The sequence below is a fragment of the Cibotium barometz genome, chromosome 36 (assembly GCF_041138505.1).
Source record: "Cibotium barometz isolate CiBa-2024 chromosome 36, ASM4113850v1, whole genome shotgun sequence".
Taxonomy (NCBI): domain Eukaryota; kingdom Viridiplantae; phylum Streptophyta; class Polypodiopsida; order Cyatheales; family Cibotiaceae; genus Cibotium; species Cibotium barometz.
Genome location: NC_141081.1, coordinates 14,969,457 through 14,988,540, shown reverse-complemented (window position 1 = coordinate 14,988,540; position 19,084 = coordinate 14,969,457). Strand labels below are relative to the sequence as shown.

At 50.4% G+C, this 19,084-nt stretch overlaps 1 protein-coding gene across 3 annotated transcripts in view; it reads right to left on the bottom strand.

The window, feature by feature from the left end:
* The window catches only part of LOC147617524 (2-oxoglutarate (2OG) and Fe(II)-dependent oxygenase superfamily protein), a 166,273-nt gene that overhangs the window by 24,248 nt on the left and 122,941 nt on the right, over positions 1-19,084 (bottom strand). For all 3 annotated transcript variants that reach the window (XM_086775781.1, XM_086775782.1, XM_086775783.1), the window contains one exon: positions 12,116-12,135. In XM_086775781.1, the coding sequence (XP_086631907.1) occupies positions 12,116-12,135 (20 nt within the window). The remainder of the gene's footprint in view (positions 1-12,115; positions 12,136-19,084) is intronic.

Sequence of the window (19,084 nt, the reverse complement as noted above, 5' to 3'; positions counted from 1 at the left end):
TGCCCCACCTCTACCTTCCGAGCCCGCCCTCCCCCCTCCATCTGCCTCTCCTGAGCACTCTCGTTGCCCCCCAGCAGCCCTTGATCCTGAGCGGACACAGCTAGCTGGATCAATCCACTGCTTGATTCACCAGTTCTCTAAGTCGGTTGCGATGACCATTGCCACCTCCCCGGTGAGGGCTCTCCCGTCAGAGTTCCCAGGTGGGGCCCCCAAGATCTTGGGACAGACTATGGACCAGTTTTTTCTGATATCTGTCGACGGAAGGGACCGAGATGTTTGAGGAGATAGTAGCTCTTGTTTGGGTCTGCGTGGTTTTTCACCACTCCAAGCCCTCTACGTAGATAATGGTGCAATGATCTTCTCTTTCCCCTTCAGTGTAGCCCTAGGGAAAAAGTCGGATCCTGATGTGGTGGCAGCTGCCGTCCAGGGCCAGGCAGTCGAGCTCTCCCACCATATCCATGATCTCCGCATCACCAACATTCTCATGCATTTTTGGCCTTTGGCTAGGATGGAGCTTGGAGGCTCTGCCCATCGAGGCCAGGACGGGGAGATGGTAGTCTCTAGCATGGAGGTGCTCCTTTTCGTATTCATGCATACTTCTATCACAGTACCTCTTCCCCCCTCTTACAGATACTTCTATTGTGATCAATGGAGTCCAGAGCATTCATATGCTCGCACTCGTACAGAGTGACGTCACATGGAGGACTAGATTAGTGCCCACCTGGCGCATCTTCGCCCCTACACGGATAGTGATTATTCCCCGTCTAAACGCTCGCCCAAGACTCTTCGAGTGGAGGGCAATTTGGCTACTGCCGCATCACACAGAGATTGATCTGCAGATTGTTTCATGGAACATTCACAGTTTAGGGGAGCCTCAGTGCTTTCAAAGACAAGGCGTGCTAGGAGGCGATCTCCACAAAGACACAATTGGGGGACCTAGACATTTTATTCCTCCAGGAGTATCACCTCTCAGAGGGGCGCACCGGCAGATGCGGGAAGATTCTTCCAGGCAGGAGTCTCACTTTTTGGTCTCCATCCCTCAGCCCTCCGGGACGCAGGGAGGAGTGTGTATCTCTGTTAGCGAGCAGCTACTGCCGGCAGTGATTGACTCAAGAGTCATTATTCCGGGGCGTGCACAGTGGATTACCATTATGATCAAAGAGGATAGCGTTGGTTTCCTCAATATTTATGCTCCAAACGCTATTGCAAGTAGAGCCCTCTTTTGGAGCACAGTCTGGTAGGCCCTCCCTAAGGCTGACTTTTGGTGCATGGGCAGTGACTTTAACATGATAGAGGCAACAGAGGACAGACTTGGAGGAGGCACGATCACAATCTCAGGAGCAGAGTATTCAGCCTGGGAAGAGATGATTCTGTTACTCAGGGGACAGGACCCTTGGCATCTTTCAGAGTTTGGGCCTAGCCCTGGGAGCCTTGGCTTCTCGAGATCAGACAGGAAGAGCACCGGCCCCAACCTCCCAAGACTAGACAGGTTTTATGTGGATGAGTGGCCTTGCAACCGTGGGGGTATGATTGGTATCTTGGTAGGCACTTCATTTTCGGATCACGCCCTGATTATTTTGTCCTTAGAGGACCCCTGAAGGCACGACAAGCATGTGAGCCTAAGGATTCCAGACAGTATCATCCAGGACCCCGAGATATGCAGCAGGAGAGAGCAGATATGGAAGGGGATTGGATTTCTTATCAGGCTCGGCTGCGTGCACTTTGGATGAGGGCTTAGGGGAGATCAATAGTTTCTTGCAGGAGGCAGCTCAAAGCCGATTGGAGGGTTTCTGAGAGCAAGAGAGGAGTCTTGCCTCTCTTTAGCGGCTACAAGAGAGGTCCCCTGATAGCAATTGAATTGAGAGTCCACTTGCTGCTGCTCGCACGGAGATCAGATCCATAGAGGAGAGGAGGGTGGAGTACAAGTATCACGCAAGGGCCTCTTTCTGGACTCAAGCCGACGACAGAGTCACAAGGGATTTTTTTGAGATAGCCGGCCCCCATAGGAGGAGAGACGGTATTCGCAAGTTCCGTGGTCAGGATGGAGCTATTGTTTCAGATCCCCCCGAGGTGAAAGCCATCGCCACGGACTTTTTTCGATCTCTCCTCACAAGTGCCCCAGTATCTCCACAAGTGGTGGACGCACACGAGAGGGTCTGGCGGCATACGAGGGAGGTGGTTCCTTTTTCTCTCTGGTCATTCTTATTGACACATTTTACTGCTGAGGAGTTGGCAGAGGCATTGACGACACTTCCGAGGGGCAAGTGGCCGAGGGTGGACGAGCTTCCTGTCTCTTTCTTTCTTCGCCATTGGGACCTCATGGAAGGTGGCCTTCGTGCTGCCTTCAATGAGATTATGATCACAAATGTCATGCCAAAGAGGCTCTTAGAGGGCTTGATTCACTTGATTCCCAAGGAGGGTGGTAACAAATTGGAAATCCGGCAGTGGAGACCCATCGCCCTTCTAGGGACAGCCTATAAGATCTTGGCCAAGCCCATCAGCAGGAGACTTCAACCCTTTCTTCCAGACTTGATCCACGACACGTAGACTGGCTTTGTTCAAGATTGAAGCATTCTGGACAACATCTTCACGTTCTGGGAGGCAATAGCCAGGATGCGATAGCACGACCTCATTGTGCTACTCCTAGACTTTGAGAAAGATTATGATAGGGTGGATTGGAGCTTTCTTGAGGGCACAATGAGCTGGATGGGAGTCCCCATGGAGTGGATTCATGGAGTCTCAGGACTTTACACAGCCTCACACAGCCAGGTTCTCATTCAGGGAGCCCGTGGTGACAGATTTCCCCTTTCCCGCTCAGTTAGACAGGGCTGTCCTCTGGCACCGTACCGCTTCCTATTCGTCGCCGAGGCCATGAGTAGTTTTCTCTCCGCCCAAGAGACTGGGTTGCAAGGATTGCGTCTACCCTTCCGCACGCAGGAGCTGTTGGATTCAGAGTTTGCTAGATCCCATTTACCCCAAGATCCATTTCCCTAGTGGCCACATGTTAGGGGCCCGACCGCATGTATCCTAGGGCGCCTTGAGCATGGGACCAGCTAGGTCCCTTGGAGATTGGATTGCACACCAGCAACTACCCCCAAAGGAGCAGGAGAGAGGCCTGTCAGGGATCCGGGGTAGAGATAGGCTCAACATCCGCATTGACTCAGCTATCCCTCAGGAGTGGCTGACTCCTATTCCAGACCCGACTCCCCCAATATGGCTAGGCGTGTTTACCAGACACGACATCCTCGTGGTGGTCCACGGAGGAGATGTGGATAGTGGTCTGCTCACTTTTTCTATTGGATCTCAGGGCAGACTAGAGAGATCAGACCTCCCATGGAGGATTTCAGCGGCTGCACCTTGCACAGGGTGAGGGTGATTGGTTTTCGAGCACAAGAATGGCACATAGATCCAGCACCGGCTAAGGTGGCCAGGGAGAGACTATGGCGGCTTTGGATTCGGGAGTGCCGGCCTCTCACGCAGCTGTAGTGGACCCAGGAGAGTGGACTTGGCACGATCCCGCGGATCCGCAAGGAGACTCTGGATGCCCCCTTCTTTGCATATATAGCGCAGCTAGGCCACAGGATCCAAATGCCCGAGATAGATGGCACACTGATAGTAGCAGCACATTGGTGGTCTCAGGGCCTATCACACTGCTTCCTTTCAGATTTCGGGAAGAGGCTATTGGATAGCTTTCTGCCTAGAAAGATCACTCTCTTTCTTTGGCTGATGGCACACAGGAGTTTGGTGGTCGGTACTTGGTTGGCAGTTGGAGGCCGGCTTGTCCGCGGTGCGGACACCCTCAACAATCACAGTGCCATTGCCTTTGGGATTGCCCGAAGGCTGAGCAGATTTGGTAGCGGATTCTACGCATCTTCACTATGGATAGGGCACTGACCCGGATCATCACTTGGGGCACTGTCGCTTGAGCCACAAAGGTTGGAGTGGTCAGGGCTTACGAGAAGGATGGGGGAGGACTAGCCCTTCAGGTCTCTCACCATCGGATTGCAACAGTACCAGTCACAGCCCCACCTATAGGTGACTGGAGGCCAAGCTCATGCTAGAGATGGGAGATTTGCAGTAGCATTGCAGCCTGGCACATTTGGCGGGCTAGATGCAGCGAGGCCATCGAGGGTACCCATACTCCGCTAGTTGAGACCATTAGGAGCATATGGCTTGATATCATTCACACCCTTCGTGGTCAGTGGGGGAAGTTACACAAGGAGGTTCTGACCGCATGCGGAAGCGGCGGGAAATCTTGAGACCTTGAAGGCTTGGCCCTTTCCTCACAGATACAGGTGGTGACCCCATCTGGCATTACAGACCACCTGTGTGGTTGTTCCCCCTGTATGAGATAGCCTTCTCCTCACAAAGCGGCCAGCCGGAGGAGAAGCATATCTCTTCCCCTTATGATCACTTGTTTCCCGCCCTTATATGAGGCGAGTTTGTATTTAGCCCTTTGTGGCTATTTTTTTCTTTAACTAATATAAGGATCTTTTTCCCGGAAAAAAAAAAAAAAACTGTTGAGCCTTCGGGCAATTTCAAAGACAATGATGCCAAGACTCTTAGGGGTGGCCACACCTCAGACATAATGCTGGTCTACCCCCAATGGCGAACCAAGTGCCCATTGCCAAGCTCCTATGTGCCATCCACCATATGAAGAGAGTGATCTTCTGCGGCCGAAAACTATCCCACAACCCCTTCTACAAATCTAACAGAAAATGCGGCAGGAATCCCTGGAATGGCCAGTGTCCTACTGCTCCTGGAGTGCCCTTGGCCTCTGGCATCTGAATCATACGGCCTAGCCGAACAGTAAAAGGGGGTGCCAAGCATCTCCTCACTGTCCTTTGGATCGTGCCATGTCCACTCTCCCGGGTCCCACTCGCGACGCGTGAGAGGCCGGTCCTACCAAATTCATAATCGCCAAAGTCTCTCTCTGGCCACCTTGGCTAGTGGAGAGTCAATGTGCCACTCGTGCAAGGAAACCAATCACCCTGTACAAGGTGCATCCCCTAAAATACTCCAAGGGAATCTCCGCTCTCTCCAGTTTACCATGAGGTCAAATGGAGAAGGTGACTAAGGCCGAGCTCTCATCTGTGCCAAGAACTGGCACGGGAATATCGTGCTTGGTGAACACTCCCGGCCGTTGTGGGGGAGGAGATTCCACTATCGTGGCCAGCCACTTTGGGGGATGGCGGAGTCGATGTCCAAGCTAAATCTGTGCCTGCCCCGGATCCTAGTCAAATTCCTCCCATGGGCCTCAGGGGGCAGCTGCCTGAATGTGAGCCAATCTCCAAGTGACCTAGTGGGGCCCGTGCTCAAAGCTCCCCATGATACATGCGGGTGAGCCCCGAGCATGTGCCCAGTAGGTAGACATACCATGGGGTTCCAGATCAAAGGCTGTCGGAGACACTCCTCAGAGGCTATCGAAGCTAACTGCTAAAGAACCGGCATGATCCCAAGCACGCAAGAGACTGGCTGCAAATCTGTCCTTGAATATTGGGCGAAAGCGACATGCCTGCATCTCTATGAAAATCCATCTCGTGCTCTGAGCCCAAGGGTCTCCCAGGATCGGGGTAGCCAAAAGGAAGTCCTTCCAAGGCTCACCATCCGGAAAGAAGACCTCGAATGGTCAACTTGCCCAAAAGGGCACGACTCTGAATGGAGGGGTCCATGATGCCCAGTCCCCTATGCGTAATGGCTGAATGATCACTCTCCAAGCCACCTTGGCCAGGGGGGCCTCTTGTTGCTTCTAGCCCATAGAAAGTTGTGGAACAAACGCTTAACTTGACCAATACAAGTCCAGGAGAGAGACCAACAGGAGGTGATGTACCACATGGTGGTGAGAAGAACCTCATTGGCCACCACAACCTGGCCAGCTAAGGAAAGCCTGAAAACTCCAGTATAGCAGCTTCTTCCAATGCTCAGAAGAGGAGGGGCTAGCGATATCAATGCCAACTTGGCATCCTAGATAACGAGCTCGAGTGCCACTTGAGACCCACTAAAAAGCCTCAAGTGGATGCCAAGTCGGGGCAGGTGATGAGACAACCCAAAAACCACACAACTTGAGCCAATTGATTTGCGCCTTGGAAGCACAACAGAAGATCTCAATCGCCTTGGTGAATCTCTGGAGGTTCCCCTCGTCCACCGACACGTATGCTATTGTGTCATTTGCGAACTCCGAGTCAAGCAGCTCCTACGTGCGGATGGGAAGACGCAGTCCCTAATGCCATGTCTCTTGGGCGGAGCTCATGGCCTCTGCAACAAACATGAAGAGATAAGGCGCTAGAGGACAGCACTGGTGGCTGAGCGAGAGAGCGGAAATCTGTCGCCTCTAGCTCCCTAAATAAGATCCTCGCTATGTGAAGCCAAGTAGAGTCCCGAAACACGTTTGACCAACTTCTCTAGAAAACTCATCCTGCACATCGTCCCCTCCAAAAAGCCCTATCAACTCTGTCATAGGCTTCCTCGAAATCCAGAAGGAGAAAAATCACATCCTGCTGCTGCTGGCGCAGCCTGGCTGAAGTGATCACCTCCTAGAAGGTGAAGATGTTGTCCAGGATGCTCCAATCCTAAACAAAGCCGGTATGTGTACCATGAATCAAGTCGGGAAGAAAGGGCTTTAGTCTCCGAGCTCATGGCCTTGGTCAAAATTTTGTAGGCAGTCCCTAGGACCTAGGAGGGTGATAGGTCTCCACTGCCAAATCTCCAATCTGTTACCACCTTCCTTGGGAATCATGTGGATCAATCCCTCAAACAACCTCTCCCGCATGGCTCCCGTAACCATTATCTCATTGAAGGCAGCTCTGAGCCCCGCCTTCCATGAGATCCCAATGTCAGAGTAGTAAGGAGACTGGAAGCCCACTAGGTAGTGCCATCAAAGCCTCCGCCAGCTCCTTAGATGTGAAGAGGGTCAGGAGGAAGGTTTAGAGAGCGTTAGGGACCACTTGTTGGGATATGGGGTCACCTGTGAGAAAGAGCTGAATAAATCTATAGCAATGGCTCTTACATGGGGGTTGGCGGGGGGGGGGGGGGGGGGGGGGGGGTTGGGGATCTTCTGTAACAATGGATCCATCCTAGCCTCGCAACCTAAGGATAATCTCTGCCTTTGTGGGCCTGCAATCTCAAAGAACTCCCCAGTGATCCTGTCTCCCGTGCGCATCCAAAAAGAGGCTCTAGCATGGTATCTAAACTCCACCCTCCGCTCCTCTATGGATCTGAGCTCGGTACGGGCGGGAGCCAGTTGACTCTCAAACCATGGGCTATCTCATGTACTCTCGTGAAGCCGCTGTAGAGAGAGGCTAGGCCCTTGCGAACGCTCCTCCCCTGCTCTCGAAAGCTAGCCAATATGCTCTGCACTACCTCCTGTAATATCTTGCTAATCTCTCCAAGGCTTGAATCCAAGGCGACTACGGCGGCTGCTTAGTGAAAATCTAGACCCTTCCACATCCCCTCAATCCTGCGGCAAATTTGAGAGTTCTCAATGAGGCTATTTGGAATCCAGGAGTCCTCTAGGGAGAGAATAATGGGTGTGTGATTGGAGAAAGAAGTGCCTGCCAAAATACCAATCATGCAATCAACTCATACCGGTTGGACCGCCTAGCTCCCCGAACCCTGACCTGCGCCCCTCCACCTCTGTGGTGGCTGCTTCGCCCCCCCCCTTCCTCCGCCTCCCTTCCTTCCTCCACGCTGCGCCCCTCCGCCTCTGTGCCTCCTTTGCCCCCATCCACACTCCGCCTCCCATCCTTCCTCCGTCGCCATTCGCCCCTGCCTCTGCCCGCCCCTCTTCGCCTCCCCTTCCCCACTGTTCGCCCCTGCCTCTGCCCGCCCTTCTTCGCCCTCCAGTTTGTGCTATTTCGCCTCCCCTCCTCTCCCCGCCTCCCCTCCTTCCACCGCCTCTTCCCTCTGCGTAGCCCTGTTGTGCTGCCCTTCCCCCGCCCTTCTTCGCCTTTGTGTCCAGCCATCTCCCCCTTGCTTCCCTTTCCTTTTTGCTTTTCCCTTTTCCACCCTCCCTTCCTTTCCTCCACCTCCTTGCCTACCTCTTCCCCTTGGTTCGGATTGCTCCTCATCTGGGTTCAAGTCGGCCTTTTTCTTCGATTAGCATCATGGCTAATCATTCTCCCTCGGCCGGGTGAACCATTGTTTTTTCCGAAGCCAAGCTTGCGGTCCTCTACGCTGAAATAGAGAAAGACTCCAAAATGACCCTCATTGCCAGAATCTTTGGATCTCACCCGTCCCGTCTCCAGGATCGGGATTGGGTCTTGGCGGCTCTGCCCTCCGACCTCGCATACACTTTCGAGATGTTAGGTTGCTTGGAAGAGGTTTCTTCCAAGTGGATTTTGATTCTCAGGATGCGGCCTCAGAGGTTTTGAAGGGCAGCCCTTTGCCATTGGGCCCGAGGAAGATATTCTTTCTTCCCTACTCCAGCTATTTTGACCCTATTGAGGAAGACCCGAACCGTTTCCCGATTACTCTTAGATTCCCAGGTCTTCCTCACGCATATTGGCCTATGTTAGAGGCCATCGGGTCTGCCTTTGGGCTCGTTCTTCAAGTGCCCCCACTTCACGCCTTGCCCACATCTTCTGCCCAGGTGGTCACTACCTTGGTATATGTTGTCCCCAGGGTCATGGTTCTTGCCCGTGACATTGAGCTATGTTTTGCTTCCGAGCCCTTGTGGCCCTTTGAAGCAACGTATGGAGATTACAGGTAAACCCGATCAGTGCCGGGTTTGTCACCAAACAGGGCCACTTTGCTCGAGATTGTCCTCGGGCTCGAAGTCGCAGGAGGCCTCGTAAGCGTGCTTCTGAGGCGCCACCTCCCTTGGTTCCTTCCCGTCCTTCAGTCTGCCAGGTGTAGTGAGCTGTCTCTCATGCCCGCCCCCCCGGTGTGATTGATGGGAAGGCCTCCTCGGATCATGTACAGATAGATGATGATTCTTCCACGAGAATCGTCTCATGGAATGTTCAGGGCCTTGGAGGGCTTCCCACCCGTGGTGGTAGGAAGCGCCTTCTGAAGGACCAGCTTCACCCTGCTGTTACAGGAGGGTCTATGGATGTGCTTTAACCAATCACCCTCACCCTCTCTAAAGTGACGCTGCTGAGGTCGTATGTCGAGAGGGGAGAGGGGGGAGGCGGGGTTTCAGATCAATCTGCCTTGCGGCCCTATAGAGAAAGTCATGAGGGTGCCTCCGTCTACACCATGGACCGCCATTGGAATATCATGTCTAGTAAAAAGCACCATGGATTGCCATTGGGATATCATGAGGGTGCCTCCGTCTACACCATGGACTGCCATTGGGATATCATGTCTAGTAAAAAGCACTACCCACTCAAGGGGAGGCAGGTCCAAAACCGGTGCGAGCTACTCACAGAAGGGAAGGAGTCGTCAATGTAGAGGGTGAGCTTGTCTCTGCCTTAGATCCCAGCTAGGCTCCTCTCTTGAGCCTCTCGCGGGAGCCGACTGAAGGTGAGAGCCACTCTCCAAGAGACTAAGATGGTCCCTCACTCAATGCTCCCCATGAGACGTGAGGACGGGAGCCTAGCATGTGGCCACTAGGAAGGGTAATTGTGGGGTTCCAAACCAGTGGCTGTTCCAAGTCTCTCCTCTAGGCTTGGTGGAGACTGGTGGAGAACAAAACGATTGTAGTCCCACACTCGGAAGAGGCTAACCGCGAATCGGTCCTCCAAGGTTGGGCTAAGGCTGCGGGTCCACATTTCTATGAGGATCCATCTTGGGCTTGCGGACCAAGGACAGCCAAGAACTGAAGTGCAGGCGGAGATGCAGGCTATGAGAAAGTCCTTCCAAGGCTCACCACCTAGGAGGAGTCCTCTCATGCCATCGTTGCCAGCCTAAAGGAAGTTGCTGATCAATGGTTGTACCTCACCAATATACGCAGCCCATTAAGAGGTGATGTACCACATGGTAGCAAGGACCTGGTTCGCCACCACTACTTGACCAGTGAGTAAGTGCCTGGTCATGTTGCTCCAGTAAAGAAGCCTCTTCTGAATGCTTAGAAGGAGAGGGGCAAGCGGCTGCTCTGAGGTGATGTCAATCCCAACATGACAGCCAAGATAACAGACTAGGGTACCCCTCGAAATCCACTGCAAGGACTCAAATCTTCGCCAATTCGTGGTAGGGGATGAGCTAACCCAAAATCTAGTTGATCTGTGCGCCCGAGGCCCAGCAAAAGATCTTAGCTACATCCGCAAACCTCTTGGGATTCTCCACATCTCAGGAGAGGTAGGCCGATGTGTCATCGCAAACTCTGAATCAAGGAGCTCCTCCTGAGATCTTATAGGAAGCATGAGGCCATGTAGTCCGGTCTCCTGGGAGACTAGAAAACTGTTCATCACCTCCGCCACAAAGAGAAAGAGGAAGGGTGCAAGGGGACATCCCTGGCGTACTGAACGAGAAAGTGGAAACATGTTGCCCCGAGCGCCTTGGACAAGGACCTGACTATGAGAGGCCGAATAGAGGGTGGAGATCCTCGGACCCAGGTGGCGGGGAAGCCCATCCTGCACAGAGTCCCCTCAAGAAAGCCTTGATCCACTGTGTCATAGGCTTTCTCGAAATCCAGGAGGAGAACTGGTAAGGTCTGCTGACGTAAACGAGCTGTGGCCCCGTCGCCGAAAGACAACCGCTAGGTCTTGCTGATGTAAACAGGCCCAGAAGGTGAAGATGTTATCCAGAATGCTCCTATCCTGGATAAAACCTACCTGCGTGTCATGGATCAGATCTGGAAGGTGGGGCTGCAGTTGACGGCTGATGCTTTTGGCTAGGATTTTGTAGGGTGTCCCCAAAAGGGTGATTACCCTTCACTGCCGGATCTCCAACCTGTGGCCTCCCTCCTTGGGGAACAAGTGAATCAAGCCCTCCATCAGTCTCTCTGACATAGATCCAGAAATCATGATCTCATTGAACGCCGCTCGGAAGCCGCCCTCTATGAGCTCCCAGTGATGAGGAAAAAAGGGAACTGGAAGCCCATCCTCACCTTAGCACTTTTTTTAAAAACTTCTGGAAAACAGATCCTTCTATTAGTTATGAAAAAGAACCCCACACAGGCTAAGTACAACTTCAATCCATAGAAGGAGCGATAAGCAAAATGCTTTAAATAGCCTTTATAAACTACACTTGGTCATGGAGCCCTCCACGGTCACCCCCTAACAGGTAAATATGACCATTCTGAGTCCAAGTCATAAGATACCTATTGCCTTGCCACAGTTTCCTGGTCCATCTACAATACTTCTAGGTAGCTGTAGCATGTGCCAAGTCATTACAATACGAAGGGGGAGCATTGATATCCAACAAAGTCTCATCAAAAACGAGTACCCTAGTTCTCATGTGCTAACGCTGCAAGCTTATTCTTTGTCAAGGCAATAAAGTTACAAACACGGCTGAAAAATACTTTTTTTTGAGGGTCTAGATGGTGAAATGTCAATGTGTTTAGTGAACCTATCAGTGATCCTTGTCTACCATGGTTGGCTCTAGGGCTGATGACTAAGTGCACGGTTCTGTCCAACATTCGACAGCTGATGCCTATCATCACAGGCATCTAGACACCAACATATGTCATGATGAGAGTTCCATATGGTCAACCTGTCTACATTCATACCAAAGTTTGTCTGCCATCTCTCTAGCTCCACCCTGTCTGGACCTTTGGAATAAGGGCATAGGTATGTTTGGGTTTGAACTCATCATTTGTGTGTGTCAAAAGTTTCTCTTCATGTGGGCGTCCAGCAAAGCTCACAAATAACGTTAGAGACCTATGGATAACTCAGATCGGTAGATAGACGCGATGTTGAAAGTTGAAACTCTAAGCCTTATCAAGACAAGCAGAAACTCGAAAGCCTCTAAAAGAAGTGTCTTGAGCCATACACCCTTTTCCATAGACAGGTCTACAAGCAGCCTTAGGCACTACTGAATCACCCTGGTTATGAACTACTGCTTTTCACTTGTTAATTTATATCTTTATCTTGCACTACACGTCTCACTTTATTAACTGTCTATCAGGTATGCAGAAAACATGGTCAAACATGCTTACATATAGCATTTCCTATCTACTATGCAGGCACACAAATTCATGCAAATGATACAAGCTTTAGAAACTAGCATTTCTTACCATAATCAGTATGTGCTCCACTGTAGAGATTTTGAAGTCCCAGCATTAAACAGCAACAGGATGCAAAAAGATAAGTAATTGAATCTCAAATTAGAAGTACAGTGCAAACGTCCAACAGACTTTGAAAATATATTTTTGAACCATCTAGCTAGCTTAGTTCTTATCTAGATAGCTTACACACGGAAGAAACCGTACAGCAAACAACTTTAAAACAAAATACAAAATTTAAGACGACCCGCTGTTTAAGGTTTAGCTTTGGAGCCTGTGCCCTGATTCAGGGCTTCTCTGATTCATGTGAACCTCTTTCACCTTCCCCCTTCTACTCTCTTGTCTACATGCTGCCCATTCTGCTACCTCTCTGCAACCTGGTTATCCCTTCGCAGTGGTTCAAGCAGCTCTCCCTTGCTGCTCACTTCCCCTGCTGCCCTTTCCCCTCTCCTTGCAGCCCAGCCTTTCTTCTGACCCTCGCCTTCTTTCCTTCCTTCTCCCTTTTCCTTCTTTCCTTTATTTTCCCCTGCCCTTCTCCCCCCTTCGCTTCTTTGCAGCCCTTTTCTTGCCCTCCCCTCCCCTCCCATTTAACCATGTTTTCCCCACCGGCGTCCCCTATTTAGCACTCTTAGCCCTTATTTCTTCCTTGTCTCCTTTGTTGCCCCTTCATCCTCCAGCTCCTCTTTGCATGCTGCATCACAGGTTCTGCTCTTCATCCCCATCCCATCCCCAAGAGGACTCCACAGCAACCATTCAAACATTCCCAAATAGCGGTATCCTTGAATGGAATCTTTTCAAAGTGGACTTTCTCCTTTCTAAATCAGTTGCATCACTGAGTCCATCTTGCAAGTTGAAAAAGAAATTCCTATGGTCTCACTTCGGGCTGGTCTTGTCAGCAACAGGGAGCGCATTACACAGTTCGAGCTCCTTGGCCCAGGGTATTTTTTTTTTTTCCGAGAAAAGATCCTTTCATTAGTTATGTAAAAAACGCCCGTAGGGCTACAAAAGAGATCTCTCCTGCTCCTAACAGAGAGAAGAGCAGTGAATACATCATGGCAGCCCGGGAGACTCTCCCTAGGTGCTGCAAAATACAAACATCAGTCTAAAGGACTGAACGGCTAAATCATACAATGGGGGGGGGGGAAGAGCCAAACAGGAGGCCTGTAGTGCCAACGGGGGGATCCCGTGTGTAGGGTGTAGAACGGGCCGCAGCGCCAAGTGGTATGAAAGGCCTGGCGCCGTAAGATCGCCTCATCCGAGTCTCCCCGGATGCGGTCGTACTGTCCTCGCAGGGTGTGGATCAACTCCTGCCAAATCCCTCGAACAGTCTCTGCTGGTGGCTCCAATCTCCCCTCAAAGGCCGTGAAGCACCGGGCCCTCCAGGTGAACCAGATGGTGAGGCTGCTGAGGAGCTCCCATCGTAAATCCCTCTCCTGTGTCCAGCTGGCGGACGAGTAATCCGGTGCCGGAACCAGGCGAGGCTGGCCCCTAATAAAGCTGATGGCCTGACTGCCCTGCTCCATCTCATAGCCCATAGCAGGCCCTGACGAAGTCGACCAAGCAGCGGCACCCCACGTAAACATACCCTCTGGAGAGAGGGGGGCCAGAATACGCAGCATCCGCAGCCAAATCTGCTGAGCCTGAGGGCAGTCCCAAAGGCAATGTCGCTGTGTCTCCATAGGGTGGCCGCATCGGACGCAGGCCGCCGGGAGACCGCTGTAAACAAGCCAAGTGCCAACTGCTGAGCCCCTGTGGGCGACCAGCCACTGAAAAGCCGAGACTTGGCCCAGGGTATTTCTGGATTCAATTCAACATGAAGCCATGACAAACAGTGCCTTGCAGAGAACCTCCTCGCACTGCACGGTCTTACAACCATAGTCATCAAGATATCTTTGTTTCATTTCGAGGTTCTGAGGGTTTCCTCGAACTTCAACAAAAAAACCGATATGTTTCAAAATTCAATATTTGTTTTTTAGGTTTTCCTAGAAACATTTCATCCTTCAACAGAAAAAGCAGTGTGTTTCAAAATTCAAAAGATTAATTAATCTCTAGAGCTTTTAAAAATTGAAGTGCCATTTCAAAAATCCCAAGATTGGATTTGGGGACTTTTGCAATGTCACATCAATTTCACTAGAATTGAAGTGAAATTGTAAAAATCCAAAAATCCAATTTGAGGGTTTTGCTAATTCACTTCAATTTCGGAAAGTGCAAAAAAAATCCGAATTCAAGTTGCAGATTTTTACAATCACTTCAATTTGGTGGACATTTCAAAAATTCGCCAACTGGATTCAGCAAATTTTGCAATGTCACCTCAATTTCACAACAATTAGAGTGATGTAGCAAATTTTCCAATTTCATCCTAATTGACGTGATATTGCAAAATTTTCCAAATCCAATTTGGAGTTTGTTTGCAACTTCACTTGAAATCGGTGAAATCGAAGTGAGATTGCAAAGACCCCCAACTTGGATTTGAGGATTTTTTGTTGCAATTTTAGGACAAGTTGGTAAAATTGAAGTAACATTTAAAAAATCACTTAATTCAACTCCAGCAGTTTTGCAGTTCTATTTAGAATTTTCCAAACTTGAAATGAATCTCCAAATTGAAGGTGGAGAAGTGCAAGGAGATGAAGAGAACCATGGAAAGAGAAGAGGAGGGACTGGCTATGATGGATCATGCGCTGAAAATAGGCTTGAAACAGGCTGAAATAACCTTGAAAAGGGATGCACATAGAAGGCTAAAACAAGGCAAAAGAAGATGCACAAAATAAACTAAGAAAAAGGGGGGAGAGAGAAAAGACCTACAAAATTTGGGTGAAATTTGTTTTCCAAACTTTTGTAAGGTTTCTAGAAACGTTTCTAGGTAGAAATGTTTCACACATTTTGAACCCACAAAATGCATTTTTTTGGTTTCTATGCTTACAACTTTCTAGATGGCACATGGCTTCTCACCCAAGTTTGACCCGTATTTTGCAGACTGAATTGCTAACGACAGTGTGCTTCCCTGCTCTAGGAATACCACAAGCTTCGCCACACCAGCAGTCAACACCCAAAACATGCGATAGAGTCCCCTAAGACACACCATACACTCTACTGTCACTAACCGAAAGCGCTCCCTCTCGCAGATCTCTTCCCAGTCACCAACATTTACCGTACAATCCAGCCTCAAGCACTCATTGCCACAATTTGTTTGGCACCTAGGGAGCAGACAAAGGTTTCAGTAGAGGGGGGACGAGGGCTCCATCTGTTCACTAATCATCATTTCTTGCTCTCTCGAGTTTATCACATCTCTCTCTCTTGTACATTGATTTGTCTCATAGGTCGAGTTCGGCCTCTCATAGATGTTATTACAGCTTTCTTTCTTTCTTTCTTTCTCTCTCTTCCATTCCATGGTGAGATATGCCATGGACATTATTGTATCACTTTGGTCTCATAGGCCCATTGGGTCTTTAGTAGACGCAGCCATTGGGCGACTAAGGGTCTCATCACACCAACTAGAGATCGAGACTGGGAGAGTAGCACGCATCCCTCGAGCAGAGCGCATTTGCAGATATTGCCGGACGGGGGTAGAGACAGAGGAGCATTTTGTTTGCCAGTGTGGTGCTTTGCAGGAGATCAGGGCATGCTATCCTGAGGTTTTTAGAGGGACCACATCACTTAGACAGATCTGGGAGAGATCGGACCAGAGACAGCTAGGCAGACTACTACTGGCACTACAGAGACACAGGGAGATCTTATTTCAGACACCCGCACATCATAGCGGAGGAAGACAGTCCCAGTTGACTGACTTCTTCCAGAGATTGGCACCAGTAGCCCAACCACACACATTGGGAGTGACATCTCAGCGAGGAGCGGAGGAGATTCGAGCTAGGCGACGACCCAGACTAGCCGGCTACCAGACACCACGGCTACACCATAGAGAGATCGCGGCCATCCGGTCTCGACACCAGCAGGAGGTCCAGGAGCTGCTCCTGGACGCATGTTCCACACATTTACGGCATCCTCAGATCGGATGTATGACATATTGTACCCAGACTATGGGACTGGATGGAGTTCGGAGTAGATAACATATCATACTTGTATCACCCCTTCAGCATATAGAGATGCATTAGTAGCCCTAGTACTCCATCCACACCCTCTCGTTTGTACACCACCATTGAGTCCCCTATGGTCGTGTTGTCATACTTGTACATTTTATTCTCACTCCACATTTTCCTCTCGTTTGTACACCACCATTGAGTCCCCTATGGTCGTGTTGTCATACTTGTACATTTTATTCTCACTCCACATTTTCCTCTTGATGATTGGAGGAACATCATTGTACTACTTGTTTGTCTCATAGGCCAATTTTGGCCTTTTGCAGACGTTAATATATCTTTCTTTCTTTCTTTATTTCTCTCTCTCATGGTGACATTATGCGACCCATGGAAAGTGCCCGTACCTGCCCCTTTATGGTGACATTATGAAGTTTTCCAGTCTAAGGGACATCCTCCTGGTTGGAGACTTCAATGCCCGCACCGCAGGTGCACAGGTACCCTTCTTTGAGACAGATGATCCCATGTACCAGGAGATTAACACGATGGGTACAGATCTGGAGCGGGCATCACAGGATACAACAGCCCGCACAGACTATGGCGAGTATCTCTTAGCCCTCGGCGGGGCTCATAGGCTAGCCATTTATAAAGGCCTGGCTGGCTAGATGGCCTACATCCAACTCCTTCACCTCCTACCCCTTCGGACATGGAGCTAGTACAGTGGACTACCTAATGGGATCCCTCTCTTTGATCCCACTCATTTCAGAGTTTACCATCTCTCCTCGCCCCATCGGTGTTGTAGCCGACCATGCATACTTGGCCTTCTCACTCACATGCCCATACACCATGCAACCACCTTCTTTGCCCCATCACCGTCCAAGATACCACTTCACCAGAGAGACCTCTTCCATCTACTTTGATCACGTCTACCGCATCCTCTCCGACCTCGACCCCCACATTCCACTTGATGAGCTTACTACACATCTCTCAGCCACCCTCCATACGTCCGTTGTAGCCGCCTTCCCACACTCCAGAGCCACCCCTACATCACCAGGAGGGACTGTCCCACAGAATAGCTGGTACGACGAGGAATGTCATGATACCCAAGCCCGTCTACATCGGGAGATGGCACTAGGATCCACCACTCACCAGCAGGCGCGCGAGTGATCTTTCGACGTCTCACACAGAGAAAGAAGACAGCCTACCTAGCAAGGCTTCAGCAGGAGCTATAGCAGCTATTTCTTGGAAGGGACTATAAGAGGCCTGGAGGATCTTCCAGGATCATAGCCTTCCAACTCCGAGTACTTCACCCAGCACTTGGCACACCTATGCCACCTCTCTCTACCATGTCCCCGAGCAGCCACCTCTCCCCCATCCACCCGAACCTCGTCCCCCACACTCTTCCTTCTTTCACCTCAGCATGGTGACAGATGCTATTGACAGGATGCAGACTGGGATAGCACAGGATCATGAGGGACTCCTCACCAAGCATTTCTCCCATGCTAGAGACACGCTAGCCCCTTTACTGGTTCACATGTTTAACAGGGCTTTATGTGAAGGCTTCCCTATCAGCTGGTCATCGAATACTATTGTACCTATCTTGAAAGCAGGTGACCCCATGGACCCCAACAACTATAGGACTATCATGATCGGTCACACCTTGGCCAAGATTTATGGTTCGGTTTTGGAGCATGAGCTTAGTAGATGGTCCGAGGAGGAGCAGAGACTCAGAGCACCGTGGCAGGCAGGCTTTAGGAGAGGGCACTCCACACTAGATCATATCTTTACACTACGGGGGATCATTGAGGAGGGGAGAGCTCACAGGCCCGCAAAGCTTTTGATACTGTCCCACGGGCTAGACAAATGAGGAGACTGCAGGATATCGGAGTGCTAGCAGAGATGCTGTGGGGGATCATTACACTCTATGAGTCAGTCTCACAGGCAGAGTACGGGCTCCAGGAGGTGACTTAGAGAACATACACAGCACTATCGGGGTGAAGCAGGGCTGCCCCTTGTCTCCTACTCTATTTGGTCTATACATTGACGAGATCTCGGATTACATAGACAGACAGGGAGGACCAGGAGCACATTTGGCAGGAGTCCTGATACCGATCCTCTTGTATGTAGATTATATTGTTCTTATTTCTGATTCACCAGAGGGGCTGCAGAGGCATTTGGATGCATTACAGGCCTTTTGCGAGGACCGGGACCTTACTGTGAACCTTGGAAGCCTCCACCAACACATTGAGAATCCCTTGGTTGCTTTGCCCTGGCCCTCGGGCCTAAAATGACAAGCCAAGCGTCAATGCTTGGTGTCGCCGCCGGAAGAGGATCTACATGGGCAAACATCACGCATAGGAAGTCCCTACAACTTCCACATTTTTATGTTTTAGCTGTGTGTGTTTGAGTCAATAAGGGTCCTTTGCCCGGATCGTCCCACGAAATGTGTATTTTGTATGTTCAAATTCTGAAATTTCATAAACCTAGTTGCTATACGCTGCCTAGGTTTACTCGGGATTCTGTTACCCAACATGTTACTCGGCCTCTATGCAAAGTTGGTAATGAACCTTTTTTGCGTAACGGTCTCACCATTCCAATCCAAAGGGTGGTTTGTTGGGAAATCAGAGTTAAGTCTCGGAATAGTCTCTTAGCCTAGAAATCTTCCCGTGAGGTAAGCAGTGATGTCACACCTCATTTCATAAGGTCAAAGAAGAAGTACTTTCATCCCATAAAAGGGGCACCAATGTACTCACAAATCAATTAATCAACAGTGTACTTTGTGCCCAATCTTAGTCGTGTATACTCGCTCTCTGTCTCTCCATATCTCCATCGATGTCATAGTCATGATGGCTGTAGTACAGAAGCCTCCATAGCTGCTGATCCAACAATGCCATGGACATTATTGTATCACTTTGGTCTCATAGGCCCAATGGTCTTTAGTAAACGCTGA